Consider the following 24,679-nt stretch of genomic DNA (forward strand, 5'->3'; position numbering starts at 1 on the left):
TGCCACGCTGTGGGACTGAACCCGGGCCCATGTGGTTCGTAAGCAAACTACTTACCACACAGCCACTCCTATATTAACTATTAGTTCAAATCTTACTGTATCTCATTGTATTGTGTCCTGGGCAAGGTACATAATGCTTTTTCTCAGCCTGTTAAACTGACCACATCTCCCCACTTACTTCTAGTTGAGTGGTTTGTCACACGAAGGGTTTTTAGTTGTTTCATTGCTGAAATTATTTATAAATATCCAAATTTTTAAAATTCATCCCAATATCAAGACTTAAAATACACCACTGCCACCTCAGTGTACTGGATGCTTTTTTTTGTGGCATTAGGAAGGGCATCCAGTAGTAGGAACCATGCTAAAAGCATGGTGATGATGACTAAAAAATAATAATTAAAAAACAAATTTAAAAATAAGGTGATGTTATGTTACCAACTTAATGTGGCAGTCCCATGAAAGGGAAGAATGCTACTGCTATTTAGCCCAAGGAAACACCGTTTCCAGTTGGCCTCGACACATTTTCTATGTCTTTGTTTACAAATGGGGAGATAAGCACTTCCATCCAGCAAAGCCAGCATCCAGAGACTAGTTTCAGAGTCATTGCTCATCATCAGTTTGGAGTAGCATGGCCTGCTTGCTGTCGATGCTTATTCACTTTTGAAAACATATATATTTCAAGTGAAATCCATTTTTCCTTCAAACCATTTCCAGCCAGGACAAACTGGTTAGTGAACTCCTGGCTACACACTGTCTTAAAAAGAAGGAAAGGCCATAGTTGGAACAGTAGTTGGACTATGAAAGGTCAACAGTGACTGGGCATGAAAACATTCAGATTTACATATGTATATTTAAGAAAGAAAAAGCAAAAAAACATTCATCACCATCACTTGTAAGCAAGTATACTTAGTAACATGTACCTTTTGCTAATTGTTTTAGGTCCCTATATAGTCATGAGCAGATATAGACTCTCTCTTGGCTCTCTCGGTCTTTGACCCAGTAAAGAGCAAAAGGGTAAAGACCCCTGTCGGTCATGAACGACCATAGGGTTGCACCTAGAAAGTTCCCACCCACGGCACAAGTCCAGGCAAGGTTGTTTATGGAAGACCAGCAGTTGCCCATGCATACCGGACTCCCCTTTCCACGCTACTGATGTTATTCAAGGGAAAGGCAAAGGCCGATACAGCTTGGCACCTGTGACGTCGCAACTTGTTTCTACATCTGAGTGAACTGGAGCAACACAAAATAAAGTGTCTTGCTCAAGAACATAACGCACAGCTTGGTCTGGGAATCGATCTTACTACTTCATGATTGTGAGCTTGATGCTTTAACCACTGAGCCATATACCGTCATTGACCCTGTAGAACATCTTAAAACAATGACTGAAAACATGGTACTTGTTTCCAAGCCATACCAGTTCATGGATGACAATTGGTTCATTAGTTACCGGCCTTAGAGCATTAATTTCACGAGCATCAATTATATTTAGTTAGATGTCCACTGTAGTATAATCGATATGGATGTCATGCCTTGGTTTTCTGGCCTCTTCTCTTGCATTTTTACCTCTCATCTCCTTGCATAAAACTGCTTTCTCTTGGTGTTTGTCTTCTTGCAAGCTCTATGACAATCTCACTAGTGCTGATGGCACTTTAAAAAAAAAAAACATGCTATTAAGTGGTTGGTGTTTCAAAGAGCATTCAACCTTAGAAACCATCCCAAAGTAGACACTGTAGGACAATTGTCCAACTCATGGACATTAAATGCTTATAATGATATGACACTCAGGCTTTTAAGTAAGGTTTTGCTATGCTTATTCTATATTAAAAAACTGATTGGGAGAGGTTGATATATCCATGTTCTCTTTACAAAAGAAATATCACAGAACCATAGATGCTACATTCAAAAACAGAATACTGTAAAGGGGCCATATTCCCCCTTGTACTTTCAGCTCTTAAACCAACCCAAATATTTTAAAAGAAAATATTGATCGCATTGAAAGTATTGGTCTTAAAATTTTTTTTACCAAAATTCACTTCTGTTTTACTGATTAAATGATATTTATCTTACATTATTTTTTCCCAGATAACCGAGAAGTTCGATATCAAGTTGTAAGTGGTTTTGTCTTCCTTCGGTTTTTTGCCCCAGCAATTTTAGGTCCAAAGCTTTTTGAATTACGAACCAACATGCAGGTGAGTCTATCGTTAACTTACAACATTTTTTTTTTTCCACAAAAGTACATCTTAATAACATGGTTGAATGGTTAAGGTATTAGGTCACCTGTATTTAGATATCTGGTTCAAATCTATTCCAGGTGTTTCATTATAAAGGGAAAAGACCCCCTTTGGTCATGAATGACCATGAGATTGCACTTAGAAAGTTCCCCTCCAAGGCACAAGTCCAGTTAAGGTTGTTTATGGAAGACCAGCAGTCACCCATGCACACCAGTCTCCCTGCTCCACGCCACTGATGTTATCCATGTGACATCTTGAGCAAGTGTCTTCTACTATAACCCCAGCTGACCAAAGCCTTGTGAATGAAGGTGACAGAGAGAAACTGAAAGAACCATCAGGATGATATATATCTATATCTACATATATGTATATGGAAACTGTGGAAGCCCTGAATATGTGTTTGTGTGTATGTGTGTGTTTTGGTTTGTTGGCTACCCTGTAACAGCATTTTGGGGAAAAGAGTTTGCTAAGATAAATACCAGATGAAAGAAGTAAATACTGGGTCAGTTTGTTTGGCTAAATCTTTCTAGACAATGCTCCAGCATGACTGCAGTCCAATGACAGAAATATGTAAAAGATAAACGATATCTTTTCTACATTTTCTTATAATGGTATGTTCTTCCACAGTGATATATATATACTTGTGAACAATACTTATCTATTACATTTGTCTCATTGTATATCTAGAACATCTAAACATACCGACGTTCAGAAATTTTGTGTCATACTGTTTTCATTCTTTCTTTCTTTCTTTCTTTTTTATTCAGGATGCAACGACCAATCGAGCCTTAACTCTCATCTCTAAAGCAATACAGGGACTTGGAAATCTAGTCAGTTCTCGTTCAGTTAGTAATGTTTTTGGTTTTTATATTATTTACTTTACCTTTCACTTTTATATAAGAGGAGCAAATCAAATGGAAATTGTAGTTGTAAGCCCTGTGCTGGTAGCATGTAAAAAGCACCATCTGAACGTGACCGATGCCAGTGCTGCCTTGATTGGCTTCCGTGCCGGTGGCACATAAAAAGCACCATCCAATTGTGGTTGGTGCCAGCTCCTCTGGCCCCTTGTGCTGGTGCCATGTAAAAAGCACCCACTACACTCTCGGAGTGGTTGGCATTAGGAAGGGCATTCAGCCGTGGAAACCATTCTCAAATCAGACTGGAATCTTGTGCAACTCTCTGGTTTACCAGTTCCGGTCAAACCATCTAATCTATGCCATCATGGAATGCAGACGTTAAATGATGACGTTGATGATGGTGGTGGTGGTGGTGGTGGTGGTGGTGATGATGATGATGATGATGAGGATGTCGTCATTGTCTGAACAGTGTATGTACTAATATTACTGGAATAAGGAGGTGGCGAACTGGCAGAATTGTGTGCACACCAGGCAAAAAATGATTTGTGGTATTCTGGCTGTCTGTATGTTCTGGGTTCAAATGCTGCCGAGGTCGACTTTACCTCTCATCCTTTTAGGGTCAATAAAATAAGTATCAGGTGAGCACTGAGGGGGGGGGGGGGTTGATGTAATTGATTTATGCACCCCTACAAAAAAAATTGCTGACCTTCTGTCAAAATTGGAAATCAGTATTATTGGGATAATATGGTGGTGGTGGGGGGTTAGCTAAGTAGTATACTATATTACACTATAGTACAGCTAAGTAGTATACTATGATACACTATAGTACATTGTATAAGTATTTGTATCTGTTTCTCCCTCATCACCGCTTGACAACCTGTGCTGGTGTATTTACATCCCCCCATAACTTAATGGTACGGTAGAAGAGACCAACAGAAAAGTGTTAAGCTTAAAAAAAAAAATAATAAATACTGGGGTCAATTCATTTGATTAGAAATCCTTCAAGCAGTGTTCCAGCATGGTCGCAGTTTATGTCTGAAAAAAGTAACGATAGAAGATGTTAATAGATTTTGTATACTAACTTTTTAACTTTTATGGTATATTTCATACAATGAGGATTTTATCTCTATAAAAGTTTATTTGGTGGGGTAAGTAAAACTGTTGATTTGTTGTGAGGAATTGCTAAAGGTTTATGTACATTTTTTCCCCTTCTGTTTTATTTTAGCATTCCTTTGGGCTCAAGGAAGATTACATGGTTCCTCTTTTTCAATATTTGTCTGGAGAGAAGCATATTGACAGCGTTAAAAAGGTAACAGTTCTTCTACATTAATTCCCTGCATTTATGGTTTTTATATCAGGTGAATTTCTTTGGTGTTTGTCTTCATTGATCCGGTGCTTACATGCAGTATGAGTGTTAGGATATTTTCTCTTCTAAATCATTGTGTGTCAGTTTTCTTTCAACCACTCTCACGCACGTGCATGTGTGACAGACTTTCAGTTTCTTATTTCTTCATTGCCCACAAGGGGCTACACACAAAGGGAAGTTGATTATATCGACCCCAGTGCATAACTGGTACTTATTTAATCGACCCCGAAAGGATGAAAGGCAAAGTCAACCTCGGCAGAATTTGAACTCAGAACGTAGCGGCAGACGAAATACCGCTAAGCATTTTGCCCGGCGTGCCAACGTTTCTGCCAGCTCGCCGCCTTTCAGTTTCAGACAGACTTTCAGTTTCTGTCTACCAAATTCACAAAGCTTTTTGTCGGCCCCAAAGCTTTAGTAGAAGAAACTTGTCCATGTGGTTGGGAATCACACACAACACACACACACACCCGTGTTCATTCACTTCACTTCACAATACTAGGCAATGACAAGTGACTGAGACCTTTGGTGATATGCTGTGCTTGAGAAGACTTATCAAACCAAGTGAAATTGTAGCTGTGGCTGTTGTCAGTGTCATCTAAATGGCACCCGTGCTGGTGGCACATAAAATAGCACCCATTACACTCTTGGAGTGGTCAGCATTAGGTAGGGCATCCAGCTGTAGAAACCATGCCAAATCAGACTGGAACATGGTGCAGCCCTCCAGTTTTGAGTCAAACTGTCTAACTTATGCTTGCATGGAAAGCGGATGTTAAATGATGATAATGAATACTAATAAGCTATTGTTAGAACTCGATATACATCAGGTGAGTACGGAGTGTGTGTGTTTGTGTTTTGTGTTGTGTGAGTGTAGTGTGCGTTTGTGTTGTGAGAATGTAGTGTGCGTTTGTGTTGTGAGAATGTAGTGTGTTTATGTGTGTGTTTGTGTTTTGTGTGAATGTATTGTGTAGTGTGTGTGTTTTGTGTGAATGTATTATGTAGTGTGTGTGTGTTTTTGTTGTGTGAGTGTTCTGTGTGTGTGTTTGTGTTTTGTGAGTGTATTGTGAAGTGTATGTCTGTGTGTATGCTCCTATACATGTGAGATAAATTTCTGTTGCAGTTCCTAGATTTGTTTGTCTTAAATTTTTCAGTTCTTGGACATTATATCTTCTGGATCAAGAGTATCAATAAGAGACATTGAAGCCCCAACAATATTGAAGGAAGGGTGAGTCACCAGTTATATTCACACTGCCCTCCTCCTCCTCCTCCTCCTCCTTTCCCTTCTTCCTTTCCTCCACCCTTTCCCCCTCCCTTCCTTTCTTCCTTTCCTCCACCCTTTCCCCTCCCTTACCTCCTCCCCTTCCTCCTCCCATCCTGCGTCCTCCTCCCCTTCTCCCATTCCCCTCCTTCTCTTCCACATCCTCCTCCTCTTTCTCTTCCCTGTGAGGGAAACTCAGTACGTGGAAACTGTAATGAAGCTGTTAGGGAGATGGATTTGGGTTTTGGGTGTGGTTGGATATGAAGTAGAGGTGTTGACGTAGCAGATTCATTGAGCAGTAGAGCTTGGCTTGTGTTGGGCAAAAAAAAAAAATACTAGAGGAGGTACTGGGTAGGGTACCTCCATGCAGTACTGGCCAGCCAGATGGAGATGTACTGTACTTAAGTGGCTGAGACCTCAATGAGATCCAGCGGGGTAGGAGATGTTTTGGCACAACTGCTTTGGTGCCATCTATTTGGCATCACCGTTTACATATGTGAGCATCTAGTCATGTTTGTATATGTGTATAATGTCTCTTTCTCCCTATCACCCTTTCTATTTGTATGTGTGTATTTCTTTGCATTTGTGTGTGTGTGTGTGTGCATTTGCCTCCAGTATCAAAATATACTGTTGCCAAAACAGGCTGAAAGTCCAGTCATCTGGGCCAAATTGTCAGCATTCAAACAGCCACGCCCGCTTGTCTCATCACTTGTCTCATTCCAGGTGCATGTCCAGTGTACTGCTGACAGTCATCCTGTATTTGCTGTGAGGGACTCTACTGTTGATATATTTTATTCACTGCTTCTATTGCTATCACTTTAGACTGTCAACATTTTGTCTTTTCTTTCATAACAACATATTTCTTGGTGTTTTTATCCAGCTAATAAAGTGTTTTTCTTGTTTCATGTTAAAAGTATGATGATCAAAAGGGCCCAAGGACGTGGTATTTTTGGTGTCAAGAACTTCAAACGTCGTTATCTCTGTTTAACAAATCAAAGTCTATTCTACTCCCGAGAAAAGGGTAAGTCCTTACTTAAATATGCATTTTCTTCTTCAAATTCAAAATGTCTCATTCTGCACCGTTGTGAGGGGATAGTTATCTCCCTTTTTTAACAGCCGTAGCCAAAGGACACCACATGGACTTACTTAAATAGTTTTAAAAATATGTTTCTTTTAAGTATTAGAGAATTATTATTTCTGAATACAGTATTAGAGAAATACTGAAAATTAATCATAGAGAGCTGTTTGGTGCAATTTGAAAAGCAATTAAATGAAGGATCTATTGTGAAACTAAATTAAAGTTCCTTAGATATTCCTCTGTACTTTAGTGTCACTAATGAGTTTTTAATTAAACATCTACCTGACTGATACAAATTATTGTTTGTCCAATTATAATTTTCCAGACAATAGATCTAATTTTTACAGATGCAACAGTTTTCTTTCTTGTATATACATCTACTTAAATCCAGGGCTGTCTTAGCACTATTATTGGTTCCTGGGTAAATCAGTGGACTGGATGCATAATATTTATTTATTGACAGGAGTGGCTGTGTGGTAAGTAGCTTGCTTACCAACCACATGGTTCCGGGTTCAATCCTACTGCATGGCACTTTAGGCAAGTGTCTTCTATTATAGCTTCGGGCTGACCAAAGCCTTGTGAGTGGATTTGGTAGACGGAAACTGAAAGAATCCTGTCGTTTATATATATATATATATATATATATATATATATATATATATATATATATGTATGTGTGTGTGTCTATGTTTGTGTGTCTGTGTTTGTCTCCCCAACATCGCTTGACAACCGATGGTGGTGTGTTTATGTCTCCGTAACTTAGCGGTTCGGCAAAAGAGACCGATAGAATAAGTATTAGGCTTCTAAAGAATAAGTCCTGGGGTCGATTTGCTCGACTGAAGGCGGTGCTCCAGCATGGCTGCAGTCAAATGACTGAAACAAGTAAAAGAGTAAAACAGTAATAAAAATAACAATAAGTGCATGAGATTAATTGGCAAAAATATGACCATCCCGAAGCATAGCTATGTCTACAGCTTTGATTCATTTTTCTTTTTTTTCTTCCTTCCTTTCGTTTTTCTATTCAGGTGATGAAGTTCTGTGTGAAATCCCTATTCATAACATATGGGCTGTCGAACGGTTACAAGAGGAGTCATTCAAAATGAAATATGTGAGTACCTTAAAATCTCCCTATGTTTCCAATACAAATTATCATTGTGATGATATGCAGCTGCTGTTATTGTTGTTGCTGTTGTTGTCGTTCTGTTGATTCTCTAGTGTTCACCTTTTTGTAATCTGAGCATTCATTCTGATATCTCTGCACCATTTCTTCTTTTCTAACTGGGATAGGCATGTATCTCCTCCTCTGCAACATACCTGTAATTACCTGTAATTGAATCTCTCGTCACCTGGCATTAAGCCACCTCCTTCAACACTACCCCCTCCCCCAGTTGAGGGCAGTCTTGTCTTGTGAGTTACTCAATGACCTCACTTAGGCTAGTACCACATAAAAAAATAAAAAAACATCCCATACACTCTGGAAGTGGTGGTATTAGGAAGGGCCTCCAGCTGTAGAAACCAATCCAATGCAGACATTGGAGCTTGGCATAATTCTCTGGTTTCTCATCTCCTGTCAAACTGTCCAATCCATGACAGCATGAAAAATGAGTGTTAAACAATGATGATGATAATACTGTTGCCATAACTGTTGTTGTTTTAGATGCGACGTCAACTCCAATCTTTGGTGAAAGACATTTGGCGAAAGTCATTCCGATTATTGATCACTCTATCAAGAACTACATTATCCAGTCTATTCTCTTCTTATTTAAGATGTTAGGCAGTGATCGAGGGAGGTTTGGTTGCTAGTTCCATCCAGAAGGATAAGTGACTATGCTAATTAGCGCTAGTCTTAAAATAGGAACAGAATCCATTTGTCTGACTAAACTCTTCGTGGCAGTGCCCCAGCATGACCACAGTTCAGTGATTGAAACAAGTAAAAGAATTATTGCTCATAAGCTTACATATCCTTTTCTCCACTGTCTATCCCATTTCCTTGTTTTAATCCCTTTATTGTTTCTTCTAGATGTTTCAAGTCGTACAACCAGAAAGAGCCCTGTATATACAAGCTAACAACTGTGTAGAAGAAAAGGAATGGTAAAGGATTCTTAATTTTCTTTTTTATCAGCGTTTTAGTTTTGGCCTTTTGTGGAAAATGAAAATACATGATGTGGAGCAGGGTGATGCTTTAGCTCTGTGGCAGCCAAAGCCTTGTGTGTGGATTTCATTGACAGAAACTGAAAGAAGCCTCTGTGTGTGTGTGTGTGTGTGCGTGCGCGTATATGTATAGGTGCGCGTATATATATATATGTGTGTGTGTGTATATATATATATATATATATATATATATATATATATATAGGAAGGGCATCCAGCTGTAGAAACTCTGCCAAATTTAGATTGGAGCCTGGTGTTGCCATCCGGTTTCACCAGTCCTCAGTCAAGTCGTCCAACCCATGCTAGCATGGAAAGCGGACGTTAAACGATGATGATGATATATATATATATATAGTGCTGGTGCCAGGTAAAAAGCATCCAGTCAACGCTGCAAAGTGGTTGACATTTGGAAGGGCATCCAGCTGTAAAAACCATACCAAATCTGATTTCACCTATGCTTTTGCCATGTAAAAAGCACTCAGTCCACTCTGCTGGGTGGTTGGTGTTAGGAAGGGCATCCAGCACTAAAGACTATGCCAAAACAGACACAGAAGCCTGGTGCAGTCTTCTGCCTGGCTGGCTCCTGACAAACCATCCAATCCATGCCAACATGAAAGATGGACATTAAACAATGATGATGATGATGATGATGATGATGATTATTATATATACAGGTGCGGGAGTGGCTGTGTGGTAAGTAGCTTGCTTACCAACCACATGGTTCCGGGTTCAGTCTCACTGCATGGCACCTTGCTTCAAAACATGTGAGTGTTGGCGACAAGAAGGGTATCAAACCATAGAAAATCTACCTCAGTAAATTTTACCCCATCCATGCAAGCATGGAGAATAGATGTTAAGACAACAACAATAATGACAGCAACGATGATTTCCTTATGTTGTATTTCTGACGGTACCACTTTTACATGTTGACAAAGTGTATAGCAAATGTAGTCGTTTGTGCTAGATCAAGGCAAGCAAAAAGATGTAGGGCTTGTCCAAGGTCACAACCATCAGACCAACAATAAAAACTGTGGAAACTATGAGTGTAGGAAATTTTACACTTAGTCATTAAAAAGAGTTATTCTGACTGAATTAGTCATCTGGTTAATTTGTTACCCAATATGTTGAAAAAGTATACAATTTTTTAACATTAAATTTTTTTTTTCTTTTTGTTGCTAGCATTTGTTCACAAAGGTTCTATTGTTATAATACAGAACACTTTATAAATAGATAGACTATGAAAATTCAGTTTTACACCTATACTTTATACTTGTTTCAGTCATGTAACTGTGGCCATACTGGAGCACTGCCTTGAAGGGTTTTTTGTCGAACAAATCAACCCCAGGAATTATTTTCTATGGCCTAGTATTTATTCTATCACCATCACTGGTTATCAAGTGGTGGTGGTGGGACAAACACAAAGACACACACATAGATACATCATCATCATCATCATCGTTTAACGTCCGTTTTCCATGCTGGCATTGGTTGGATGGTTTGACTGGGGACTGGCAAGCCAGGAGGCTGCACCAAGCTCCCATCTGATCTGGCAGTGATATATGTATATAAAAAAGAATATAAAAATGGGATAAGAATGCAACAGGTGACAAAACATCCAGACAGTTGGATGATACAAAAAGGGATCCATTCACAAGTATACATTTGCCCAAGGTGTCAGGCAGTGGGACTGAACTCGGAACCATGTGATTGGGAAGCAAGCTTCTTACCACACAAGCACGCCAGCGCCTATATTTTTGTCACTAAATGTTAAAATATTTATCACAATTAGTGATATATTTTGTCACTTGAAAGCTCAGGATTTTTTAAAGTGCAATTCACAGAACTCCTGGTTTCTGCGAAAAAAAAAAAAAAAAAAATCTCAGAGTTTTATGCGTTTGTTTTTTAATAATATTTAGTAAAAATCTATTTTGTAAAAAAACAATCGTTTCTATCACTTACAAAACATAATTTTTGTGTGAATTGTCTCACGGAAACAGTTTTTGTTTCATCTAGTGACTTATTAAAATTAGAGTAGTTCGGGTTGTTCGTAAGATATAGGCATGAGTTCCGCTGTTTCTTTGTAAATCGTCCAAGAGCTTCATAACAAAAATAGCTGAAGGACTGTCGACCTGTTTTGTCGGCACGGTAATAATTTTGTTTAAGGGATGCTACTCAAGAGTTATTTCCCCTGTTGTGAATTTTAAATAATGCGTTGTAAATCGAATGGGAATTGACAATAATTAACCAATAATTATACAATTATACATTGATTAATAGTGTTTGTGCAGTTGTAGTTAATAATTTGTAAAAATACAAGATAAGAAATTATTCTTTAAATATCCCCTCAATTCTCGAGCTGGCAGAAGTGATGGGGGAAAAAAATGGATGTTAAGAGGTAGGTGCCTCATTTGGGAAGCCACAGACAGTGACTTATTTGCTCCCTCCCACATCCTAGATGCTGCAGTAAATGGGAGGGTCACTGCTTCTGTAGCTAAATGGAATAAAATCCTAAACTATCTGGACTTGTCAGTGAACCATTTCTTCTATCCTGTGGCATTTGAGATGTTTAGAAGAACTAGGCTATTGACAGTGAAGTTCTTGCTGTCAGTGACTTGCCTTTCCAAGGTATTAGGTGATACCCATGAAGGTACTTAGCTGTCCCAATGCCTTGCCATTGCTGGCGGTAATGTCACAAAGGATTTTGGCTTGCTTCTATAAGTTCCATTGATCCATATGGTGTATGACCAATCGATGCACTTAATTTTGAGTTGATGTTCCTTTTCTTTTTCTTTTTTTCTTTCTTTGCTCATGGTTGTATTTTTTTCAATCTTTGATTTATATTCTAATGTGAAATATGTAATTCACTATGTATGTTGTAACAATAAATTTTCACGGAAAGATAGAAAAATTAAATCAAACATGTTTCTTTTATATATTCAAAATATGATACATATAAATGTTTCTTTTTTGTTTTTGTTTTGGCCCAGGCTTGAACTATTAAAGCAGATCTGTAATTCCAATAAAAATAGATTAAAAAAGTACCACCCTGCTGCCTATATTGGTAACCATTGGTTATGGTAAGTTTTCTTTGAGTTTTATCTAGTTCTAATAATTTCCAGTTCTATCCTGTCCAACTCAATGTTTTAAATTTAGAAATAATGCATTTCTAAATCTCTCAGAGAGATTTATGCAGCAGTGATACGATGAAGTAGTTGTATGCTGTCAACTTAATGTGACAGTCCCATGAAGGTAATAATACTACTGTTGGTTAGACTTAGGAAGCTGCACCGCTTCCTGTTGGCCTCGACACATTTCCTGTGTCCTTATGTTTACAAGGCGGGGGTGGGGGAGACAAGCACCTCCACCCAGCTAAGCCTGCATCTAGAGACATGTTTCTGAGTCTTTGCTCGTCATCAATCTGGAGTAGCATGACCTGCTAGTCGAAGATGCCTGTCAAGCTCTTGTAAACATATAATAATTCTAGTGAAATACATTCACTGATTTCAAATTTAGAAATAATACATTTCTAAATCTCTGAGAGATTTATGCAGTAGTGATACGATGAAGTAGTTGTATGCTGTCAACTTAATGTGACAGTCCCATGAAGGGAATAATACTACTGTTGTTTAGACCTAGGAAACTGCACTACTTCCTGTCGGCCTTGACACATTTCCTGTGTCCTTATGTTTACAAGGGGGAGACAAGCACCTCCACCCAGCTAAGCCTGCATCCAGGCTTAAACATAAGGATACTTGTTGTCAGAAGTGTGTTGCTAGAAGCTTGTTAATTATTCTTTGTGTTTGTGTGTGTGTGTGTGTGAGAGAGAAAGAGAGAGAGAGAGAGAGAGAGAGAGAGAGAGAGAGACAGACAGACATAGTGTGAGAAAAATGTGAGAGAGAGAAAAAGAGAGAAAAAGAGAGAGAATGAGTGATGCAAGGGTAATGAACATGTTTGAATGTTACTTGATTTATGAGACTCCTATTTTTGTTCAGTCAATAAGAAATTAGCTTTAAGTAATGTCAAGACGAAATTAGCTGTGGTATTTCTGATGATGATGATGATGACGCCAACGCCGATGACAGTGGTTGCGGTGGTGGTGGTGATGTTAGCGATGCTATTTGAGTTTATTTATGTAATGAAACCTATTCCGTCTACCAATTTTTTGCGTCTTCATTCTCTTCCATTTGACAGTTGTAAGCACACAGACTATAATGCTGAAGGCTGCAAACCCGTGTCTGGGGGACTGCAAGTGGTAGAGATCCAAGTTGATAAGATAGATGCTGACCGAGAAGTGGAAAAGATCCATTCTTTGTACTTCACTGCCATGGACAAACTGGAAGGAATGCAAGGTAAGAAGAATGGTTCTTTACCCTACATTGGATGAAATAAATCTGTTATTGCTCCAGCTTTTATTTTTTGTTGCTGTTGTTGCTCTTTTACTTCCAATGAAGTAGGTTATTTTTTTCCCTTTTCTCATATTCTTTTACTTGTCTCAGTAGTCATTTGACTGCGGCCATGCAGGAGCACTGCCTTAAAAGGGTTTTTTGTTTGTTTTTAGTTTAAGAAATCGATCCCAGGAACTTATTCTTTGTAAACATAGTACTTATTCTATCAGTCTCTTTTTGATGAACTGCTAAGTTACAGGGATGTAAACACACCGACCTCAGTTGTCTACGATGGTGGCGGGACAAACACTGACACAAATACACAACCACACAAATATATATATAAATATATATATATATATATATATATATATATATATATATATATATATATATATATATATATATATATATATATGCCGGTGGCACGTAAAAAGCACCCACTACACTCTCAGAGTGGTTGGCATTAGGAAGGGCATCCAGCTGTAGAAACTCTGCCAGATCAGATTGGAGCCTGGTGCAGCCTTCTGGCTTGCCCGTCCTCAGTCAAATCGTCCAACTCATGCTAGCATGGAAAGCAGATGTTAAACGATGATGATGATGAATATAAATATATATATACATACACACACACACGACAGGCTTCTCTCAGTTTCTGTCTACCAAATCCACTCACAAGGCTTTGGTTGGCCCAAGGCCATTCAGTGGGATTGAGCCTGGAACCATGTGATTGGGAAGCAAGCTTCTTAGCACACAGCCATGCCTGTGCCTGTTGGAGAAATTAATTTTATTGTTTAATACCATTCTCATTACCAGCAACACATCTGTAATGGAGATGTTGAATATATTTCTGTTCGCTAGATGTAGGGGTTCGTCAGAGTTCTGTTTTGACACCCACTCTGTTTAATGTCTACATGGACTGGATACCCTGCCTGGTGGTGGCTCAGTTGAACTGCAAAACACTTATTGGTGAAACTAGGACTACTGTCCTAAATTTTGCAGATGATGCAGAGTTTCTTGAAGAGCCTCTGGAAGTCTTAAGGAGTACTCTCCTTTCACTGAGTGAAGAATCGGAACCACTTGACCTCAGAGTTTCTTGGGACATGATAAGGATTCAGTCTTTTGTTGGGTTCCTGGGAGACTCCATCTCTGTTGCAGGTGAGAATGTTGAATTCACTGACTGCTTTGTCAAACCCAGCTAACCAGCAGTAGAACTAAGTGTAGATCAAGAATAAGAAGGCCGGATAATATCCATAGTCTTAATGTGGTTACACTTGAAATTCCAGCTGGAAAGCTTAACGAGGCTTACTTCTGATAAGACCCTATTTGGGAGATACCTAAGGACTCTACCCCCATGCCCCACTATGGAATAGTGGTAGGGGAGGATGGATGGATCTACATAGATCTTTAGGGGTGATGTTTAAGCTGAGTTTCTCTTGTGTTAAGCTGATGCCACAGCACCAGAACAGGAAGATAGTCTTTTGCAACCAGAATCTTTTGGCATGCAAAAAGCACCTATTACACTCTTGGAGTGGTTGGTGCTAGGAAGGGCATCCAGTCATAGAAACCATGCCAAATAAGATACGAACCTGGTGCAGCTCTCCAACTTACCAGTTTCAGTCAAACCATCTAACCCATGCCAGCATGGAAAGCAGACACTAAATGAAAGAGATGAATGATGATTCATCTCCCCCCCCCATCTATCAAGCATTTATCCCCTATAGTAATGGCATGTAGAACTAAATTTCCTTTGTAATCAAACTATGACTCTGCTGGCAATGGAGAGCAGACTCCTGATCCATGAGTCACTGTTCTGATACCATATCCACTTCATTATTTCACTTCCATTAAGTGTTACAAAGTTAGGAGTGTTCTGAATGTCAAATTGTTGCATTCACACTTCCCTACACACATTTAGTTGTGGCCATTAATGTTTCAATTGAGATTCTTCCTATCAAGAACTGGAACTGGGATACAAATTTCAGTCATTTTAAACCATATTTCTGTGGAATTACACCACCTTTGTTTCTGTGAATTTAAAAATTAGTTAAGAATCTAGTGAAATAACTTTGGCCTTAGTTAATCTGGTGTTTGGAACATAGATCATATGAAAATTTGGTGGAAGGTTGTAATTTAGATCACCATAAAACTGAAAGTTTGTATTATACAACCAGGGGCAGTCTCAGGTGGGGTTTGGTATCATAAGTGTTTTTTAACTTTAAATGTGATTAATATTATATACAGTGGAGAAGATAAGTCAAATACGTAGCTGAAAGAAAAGGATGGGGAAGGTTAGCTGCAGATGTTTTTTTGTGCTGGACAATTTGGTAACGCTTTCGTGCGCGTACACACACACTCACATCACATAGCGAAAAGAGACAGACCAGAATACATCCGAATGTAAATCAAATAGTTGAAATACCGAGTTACTTCCCCTTTACTTCACACGTAAAAAACGGCAATTAATAGAAAACCTTTTATTGATATGTTGATACATACATATATATATATATATATATATATATATATATAACAAAGTATTTTGTAGTCATCTGTGTATCATACTAAATATTTATAAGGCATGCTGCTGTGGTTTTTGTCTGAGAGAACACGTGTTAAAAGGACCATGTATATCAATGTGAAATTAACCATATGACAGCAGTGATTCATGGAAATGTTAGACACATTTTACTCCGCTTGGGTACATGTGATTGACAAGCCCCAGGTTGCAGGAATGGGTAAGGAAGGGAGAGGCAGGCATAGTACATGAAAGAAGTGGTTTTTTATTTCTTAAACCCCTAAGATCTGGGGCTCACCTCCTTGTCTAACTTCACCCTTCAGTTTTGGGCCCCTGAGCAAAAAATTAAATAGTTACATATATAGCTCATGAGTAAAGATTGCAGGCAAACTAATGGACGAAATCACAAAAAAATTCCAAAGAATAACAATAATAGGCCTTTTTCTTAACTACCGTATTAACATTTAATTTTTGTGAAAGAAGTCTCAATTTGTCTCCCCACCACCACCACCTCCAGTTATCATAAGCATCATTGTCATCATTATCCTCATCATCATTTAATCAACATTTTAATGCATTATATATAAAAATAATAAAAAAACAAAAAATAAAAAACAAAAAAAAAACGATACCTCATGTTTCTGAGATATGTGCTTTTTACTTGCATGCAGCTAAAAGGAAGTCTGTCCTAGGTAAGAAATATCACTTGATTAAATGAAGAACCAATCAGTTCTATATTTAAATCGAAATATATTTTTACACTGATGTGTAAAATATAATTCACTGTTAATAGTTTGATTAAATAAATGTAGCAGCTTTCTGTCTTTTAGTGATACCTGCTTAGTGACTTCCCGTTTTTCCCTTTTTATTTTTTTTTTTGCGTAACTGTCTACCTGTGTTTAAGTTGTTTGTTGACTTGTAGGAAGTTTGCTGTGTGTCTTAACTCTTAGATAAAAAAAAAAAATTGCTTCTAAGCCTGGTAACTTATAAAGATGTTTATGTCCTCCAAATGAAACAATAGATTTTTTTTATACAAATAGATTTTCAAAGAAACTTTCAAATATGGTACAATTCTATGTTTCTGACTTTGAGGAATTATGAACACCTTTTTTTCTTTTTACACAAGTCAGACTGGTGTTTCATCTTGATTGTTCCTATCACTATGTTTCGGCAGTTGTATGCTCCAGCCATCTTCAAGTGTCCTGTGATTAATCTTAGTGCCTTGTCTGGTATTGAACTCAGAACCTTTAGATGACTGCATTGCATTAACCAATAACTCTTCTTCTTCTTCTTGATGATGATGATGCTGCTGGCATGGGTTGGATGGTTTGACCAGGGCTGCACCAGCCTCCAGTCTGATTTGACATGGTTTCTACAGCTGGACACCCTTCCTCATGCCAACCACTCCGAGAGTGTATGGATGCCAGTTGCGTGACACCAGTATCTGCCATGACTATGATTTCACTTACCTTGATGGGTCTTCTACTCGAGCACAGCATATTGCCAAAAGTCTCAGTCATTTGTCATTGCCTCTGCAAGGCCTCACACTGGAAAGATGCTTTCAATGTGCCACTGGCACAGGTGCTAGTATTGTGGCACCAGCATCGCATCCACTATGCTAATACCTGTAGGCAGTGACAGAGTGAATTTTTAAGATATACAAGCCTCCGTTGATGTCTTATGTTGGCTCTCTACCAATTGGATAATACAGTTCTATATTTCTGAGATGTGGAATTATGTATGCTTGAGTTCAGTCCCAGGCAAGGCGCTAAGGCAAACCACAAGACACCTGAAGAAAGCTGGAGCACATATCATCCAAAATATAGTGAAAGCAATGACCAAGATGAGGACACCAGTCTGACTAAATTAAGAAATGGTTTGGAATATAGGTTTTATTCTTTTACTATATTGTATTCTTTTACATGTTTCTTATTTTTAAGTCTGGTACTTATCCTATCAGACATTGAATTGCAGCCATGCTGGAGCACTACCCTGAAAAGTTTAGTGGATCAGATCGAGCCCAGTATTTGTTCTTTTTGCTTGAGTGGTTAAGTTGTGGGAGGAATGTGAACAAACTAACACCCACTGTTGAGAAGTGAGATGCAAACACAAAAAGAACAAATGTACGCAGAGAGAGAGAGAGAGACGTGCACGAGCACACACGCACACGCACGCACACACACATACACGCACACATACACACACATACCCACCCTGGGCTTTTACACTGTTTTTATTTTACAAATTCATTCGCATGCAAGGCATTGGTCAGTTTGAACCAGTCTGGCAGAACACACTTGTTTAAAGGGCTGTTTAGTAGTGGGAGTGGAGTCGCAATGGCCCAGTGGTTAGGGCAGCAGACTCTCGCTCATAGGATTGTGGTTTTGATTCCCAGATCGGGCGTTGTGAGTGTTTATTGAGCGAAAACACCTAAAGCTCCACGAGGCTCCGGCAGGGGATGGTGGCGAACCCTGCTGTACTCTTTCACCACGACTTTCTCTCACTCTTACTTCCTGTTTCTGTTGTGTCTGTAATTCAAAGGGTCAACCTTGTCACACTGTGTCACGCTGAATATCCCCGAGAACTACGTTAAGGGTACATGTGTCTGTGGAGTGCTCAGCCACTTGCACGTTAATTTCACGAGCAGGCTGTTCCGTTGATCGGATCAACTGGAACCCTCGACGTCGTAAGCGACGGAGTGCCAACAACATGGCTGCATATATAAAGGGAGATTACTCTCTTTTGGTGCAATGTAATACCAGATGACACTATTCATAATAAATAAATAAATATTTGTTTAATATTTACCTTTTTTTTTTATCTTTTATCTGTTTCAATCATTAGACTGTGATCATGCTAGGGCGCCAATTTGAAGAACTTTCATTATTTTTTATTCATAAACCTGGTACTTATTCTAGTGCTCTCCTTTTGGCGAACCGCTAACTTACACGGATGTAAACGAACCAACATGTCAAGTGGTGGTAGGGAGCAAACACAACGACACGCGCGCGCACACACACACACACACACACACACACACACACACACACACACACACACACACACACACACACACACACACACACACACACACACACCAAGCTTCTTTCAGTTTCTGACTGCCACCAAATCTGCTCACAAGGCTTTGGTTGGCTTGAAGCTATAGTAGAAGACACTTGCCATATGTGTCACGCAGTGGGACTGAACCCGGAACCACATGGTTCGGAAGCAAGCTTTTTACCACATGTGCCACACCTGATATTTACAAAATTTCATGACTTATGACTGTGCCATCATCGTTTTTTGATATGCTTACATGCGTCAAACAGAATTAGTTGAGGTAGATTTTCTACAGCTGGATGCCCTTCCTGGTGCCAACCCTCACCTGTTTCCAAGCAAGGTAATATTTCCCCGTAACCAGACCTTTTGTTTATGGAAGGCTGGAAATGAGCAACCTGGCTTGAATGATGGTGATGCTCATCTACAGCCATTTGGGTAAAAATTGGATATTAATTAATATCAATTTAATACTAGGTAACCAGCACATTAAAAGAATCAGGGGTCTTAGTAGACACATGACATGTGATCTTCTTCTAGCACATTTGCAGTCCACCTAGTGGCCTCCTTTATATATATTTTTATATGTACACACACACACACATATATATATATATATATATATATATATATATATATATATATATATATATATATATATATATATTTAGGGTATGGTAGATGAGTTCAGCAAAAATTTAGATTCAGGTGAATATGGTACTTAAGTTGAGGCACCAGAATTTAGTACGGTATTATCCATACAATTTCAAAGTAAGGTGATTAAAATCAAAATGAGCAACAAGGATATCCAGAGGTTATGCAGTACAATCATTTCATGCAACTCCATTTAATTGAACAATGCAATCATTACATCAATTTAAAATGCAGAGCAATCCTCAGCTGCACGTGTATGTGTGTGTTTGTCCTGCCATCATCACTTGATAACTGGTGTTAGTTTGTTTATGTTACTTAGTGGTTCAGCGAAAGATACAGTAGAGTAAGTACCAGACTTATTAAAAAAAAATGATGTACTGGAGTTGATTTGTTTGACTAAACTCTTCAAGATAGTAATAACCAGAATGCAATGATTGAAACAAGTAAAAGATAGATAATAAAAGAGACAGAATATTAAATCTCTCATAAAATACCAATATTTGTTGAACCTTTTGCTGAATGTTGTATAAACATAACTATTGTATTTGGAATAGATGTTTTAAAAAGTTACTTGACTTTATATAACGAACCAGTATTAGAGGCTGGCATGAGATCTGCTTTAGTTCAGAGACAAAAGATTTATCGTGTATCTTTTATCTGTTTACTGGTTTCAGCCCAAGGCTGAGGTCATGCTGGTGCTCTACCTGTAGTTACTTAGTGTTGTTTATATTGTAAACAATAATGATTATCATGCACTTTAGCTACTTTGGTTGTTTGTGTAGGTGATGGATTTAAAATAAAACAGGAATAATGGTTTAGCATTCAAATTATTCTGTCGAATGTAATGCTTATTTAGTCACATTGTTTTGAATTACCATGCATTATATTATAGCTTTGATATTGCAATGTTGTGATTATTTACCTTTTAGAATGACATTGTAGGGTAGGTGTGAGAGGCTGGATTTGGCTGGTTCAAACATAAAACAAGTAGAATATTTAGGCCAGATATCACCAGTTGAAATGTTAAAGGGTTAAAATTTGCCTATAGTAGTGAGCATCCAGGACAAAACTTACATGAGATCCAGTCATGCATACTGGACCTGGGGTGATATTTTGAGATGTTTTGGCCACCGAATATGATGTGTATTTATGATGTTTTGGTAAAAAAATGATATGTATTGAGATGTTTTGGTAAAAAAAAAAAAGTGCGTTGTATATGGCCACCAAATATGATATGTATGTATTTTTTAATATTCCAGATGCCTGTGCCAGTCAAGAAGTTTACACGGGCGACAGTGAGATGCCTGGGTCAATGCACATTGAAGACACAAAAAGCTGTTTTGAGACAGTAAACAGTATATTATCATGTGTTATAAAGCTTGAACAGGAACATAAACAATATAAAAAAATCCTCCAAAAGCAAACAGTCAAAGGTTCTTGGTAAGGCAGTTTTTAACTTGTCCCTTATTAATTATATTCTTCCTATTCAGTTCCTTTCGCATGTGTATTCATTTCATATTTGTTCCTGTCATGTCCTTTTGTTTCTTTTTGTTTGCATGCACACCCGTCATGAGGTATTCACTGTCCCAATTATTTTTGGACATATCTTCATCCATCCAGATATATTTGTTTCTTTGTTTTTAATGTTGGAATTAAAAATTATTATTATTATCATCATCATCATCATCTTCACCATCATCGTTTAACGTCCGCTTTCCATGCTAGCATGGGTTGGACGATTTGACTGAGGACTGGTGAGCCAGATGGCTACATCAGGCTCCAATCTGATTTGGCAGAGCTTCTATGGCTGGATGCCCTTCCTAACGCCAACCACTCTGAGAGTGTAGTGGGTGCTTTTAAGTGCCACCGGCACGAAGGCCAGTCAGGCGGTACTGGCAATGCCCACGCTCAAAATGGTGTATTTTATGTGCCACGTGCACAGGAGCCAGTCCAGCGGCACTGGCAACAACCTCGCTCAAATGTCTTTTCACATTATGATGTAAACAATATATATATTTCGAGGGTTGGGTCTCACAGAGGCAATGTGGTTGATGTCAGTGTTGGGTAACTAGCATCTGTGCCGGTGGCACATGGAAAGCACCTTTCGAGCACTGGGCCTCATAGAGGCAATGACAACTGACCAAGATCTTTGGCAATATGTTGTGCTTGAGAAAAAGACCCATCAAGCCAAGTGAAATCACAGTCATGACAGATACTGGTGTCACGCAACTGGCCCTTGTGTCGGTGGCACGTAAAAGCACCCATTACACTCTCGGAGTGGTTGGCATTAGGAAGGACATCCAGCCATAGAAACCATATCAAGTCAGACTGGAGCCTGGTGCATCCCTCAGCTTATTATTATTATTATTATTCCACTGTGGTCGACTTTGCCCTTCATCTTTTGGGGTCGATAAAATATGTATAAGTTGAGTACTGGGGTCGATGTAATTGACTATCCTCCTCCCCTTAAATGGCTGGCCTTGTGCCAAAATTTGAAACCATTATTATTATTATTCAGTTGTTTTATTTTTATAACGTGCTTTCACTTCACTACCGAGCACAGCTCTGTGTGCCTTGGCTATGTGCTGTAGTTTGCTGTGATGCTCTTATGATTATGATTATTATTATTATTATTATTATTATTATTATTATTATTATTATTATTATTATTATTATTATTATTATTATTATTGTTATTGTTGTTGTTGTTGTTGTTGTTGTTGTTGTTGTTGTTGTTGTTGTTGTTGTTGTTGTTGTTGTTGTTGTTGTTGTTGTTGTTGTTGTTGTTGTTGTTGTTGTTGTTGTTGTTGTTGTTGTTGTTGTTGTTGTTGTTGTTGTTGTTGTTGTTGTTGTTGTTGTTGTTGTTGTTGTTGTTGTTGTTGTTGTTGTTGTTGTTGTTGTTGTTGTTGTTGTTGTTGTTGTTGTTGTTGTTGTTGTTGTATGGTGGCAAGCTGGCAAAGTTGCTAGCATGTCATGCAAAACGTTTAACAGCATTTTGTCCATCTTTATGTCCTTAGTTCAAATTCCAATGAAGTCCACTTTGCCTGTCAGCCTTTCGAGGTCGATGAAATGAAATACCAGTTCAAATTCCCCCCTCCCCGAAATTTCTGGCCTTGTGCTGAAATTTGAAACCATTATTATTATCATTATTAGTTGCTATTTAAATTTTTTTTTTGTGTGTGTGTTTTAAAATTTTTTTTCTTTTTCTTTGCAGTGAGGCTCCCTTTGGTGATGAGAAATACTGATGTTCATTGCTGTGACAATCTTTGGCACTAGGTAAATACATCATGTACTGTACAAATGTTGATACAGGAGTCACTTCACATACATTACACATGTATGCGTGTACTGCGTATGTTTTCTATGTTGTGTGCATATGTATGATATCTGTATGTTATGACCATACGGAAGCAGAAATCAAATCAAAATGAACTAAGAAAAATATGGCCAACACAGATGATGATGATAGTGATGACTACAGCAGTGCTTACATTGGAGAATGCATTTGTTATAATTTTTTTCATTCAAAAGCTGATTGGCTAATCGGACAACATTCAGCAAAAGACTGAAGTACTCAGCCTTGCTTTTGATTGGAGAATTGGAGGAGGAACAGATGTTTGTCATGTACCACTTGCTGAAAACAAAAAAAGTGAAAAAGAAAAAAAACAACAAAATACAAAGGTAAAAGTACCATTTTCAAAAGATGTGCAAAAAAAAAAAAATTAACAACCAAATAATTAAAAAAAAAAACAAGAAAAAAATGAATTGAAAAAAAGCAACCCAAACAGACAGTAAATATACCTGTTGGTATATGGCATTGCTTGGCCCCGGCTACTTCAGCAAGTATATCAGAAACAACACATAGCAATGGCCACGTTTGGTTGATTGCTTCCACCCACCTTATAATTTTTAAAAATTTTCATAAATTTTTTTTTTGATGTTTATCACTGTCATACTTGGCTAGCTTCTATTTAATCTCCAAAAATTTAATACCTACTAATCTGGTAGATATCAGATTTGTTGGTCTAGCACAGCATTTTTTAAAAAATTACATTCATATATTTACTAGATTTTTTTCTTACACTGCCAATATATGCTAAGCGGGGGAAGAAAAACAAACAAAAAACTCTCTCTCATTATTTTTTTTTCACTTTCATTATTATTCATTTGTTTTTAATTTCATATATATATATTTTTTATTTTTAATTAACTTTATCTTTTCCATGAGGAAAAGCTTTCCCCCACTTTATGACCAGTAGATAAAACAAGTATTTCTGTGATTCACAAGTTATATATATGTATATATATACATACAGGTAAGTATGTATATATGTGTGTGTGTATGTATGTATATTTATATATATCTATATTATATGTATGTGTATGTATATGTACACACACATACACACACACACACACTAGCACACATAACACATACTATGCATATATGCAGACATAAATAAACACATATGTAGTGTGTGTGTGTGTGTGTGTGTGTGTGTTGAGGTGGGGGGGGGCAAGAGGGAGAGAGTGCAATAAATATTGAAAACTAAATGACCAATATAGCTGCAGCAACAAATGTATTGTTAAAGGAATTACAGAAAAGAGAGAGAGAGAGAGAGAGAGAGAGAAATCAGTAGATGTGTTTTTTGTTGGCTCAACAAATTCCGTTAATTGGAAAGTTAAAATTAAAGAAAAAAAAAAGTAGAAATGTCACAAATTTATTTATGTATTCTTTGCATGAAGAAATTGTTACCGAATCTAATGGACATTTAGAAATATGAACATGCGTGTGTGTGTGTGTGTGTATGTGTGTATATATATGTGTGTGTGTGTGTGTATATATATATATATATATATATATATATATATATATATATATATATACTTTATTTAAAAGCAGCAGAAATATAACTAAAAACTGTTACTCAGAGTTTCACGTTCCCGTTCATCGGACAGTTTAGTTAGAAACTAACTAAACTGTCCGATGAACGGGAACATGAAACTCCGAGTAACAGTTTTTAGTAATATTTCTGCTGCTTTTAAATAAAGCATATTACTCTACCTCTGGTATTTGAGTACTCTTTTTTCCACCTTGTTTCACATTTATGTGCTTACTCTTGTATA

General features: G+C 37.9%; 1 protein-coding gene across 7 annotated transcripts in view; it reads left to right on the plus strand.

The window, feature by feature from the left end:
* The window catches only part of LOC106869760 (ras GTPase-activating protein 3), a 198,918-nt gene extending 175,605 nt beyond the window's left edge, over nt 1-23,313 (plus strand). For 5 of the 7 annotated variants that reach the window (XM_089357838.1, XM_089357840.1, XM_052970792.2 and 2 more), the window contains 11 exons: nt 2,083-2,189; nt 2,999-3,076; nt 4,314-4,397; nt 5,603-5,676; nt 6,624-6,730; nt 7,813-7,895; nt 8,808-8,878; nt 11,926-12,015; nt 13,130-13,287; nt 20,812-20,992; nt 22,767-23,313. In XM_089357838.1, the coding sequence (XP_089213964.1) occupies nt 2,083-2,189; nt 2,999-3,076; nt 4,314-4,397; nt 5,603-5,676; nt 6,624-6,730; nt 7,813-7,895; nt 8,808-8,878; nt 11,926-12,015; nt 13,130-13,287; nt 20,812-20,992; nt 22,767-22,797 (1,064 nt within the window). In that variant the 3' untranslated portion in view covers nt 22,798-23,313. Of the gene's footprint in view, nt 1-2,082; nt 2,190-2,998; nt 3,077-4,313; nt 4,398-5,602; nt 5,677-6,623; nt 6,731-7,812; nt 7,896-8,807; nt 8,879-11,925; nt 12,016-13,129; nt 13,288-16,512; nt 16,534-20,811; nt 20,993-22,766 lie in introns of all 7 variants that reach the window. The other 2 variants (XM_052970794.2, XM_089357837.1) reach the window with 1 other exon arrangement.
* Nucleotides 23,314-24,679: the final 1,366 nt, after the last annotated feature.

Source organism: Octopus bimaculoides, chromosome 9, assembly GCF_046866305.1.
Source record: "Octopus bimaculoides isolate indiv1 chromosome 9, ASM4686630v1, whole genome shotgun sequence".
In the NCBI taxonomy this organism is placed as follows: Eukaryota; Metazoa; Mollusca; class Cephalopoda; order Octopoda; family Octopodidae; genus Octopus; species Octopus bimaculoides.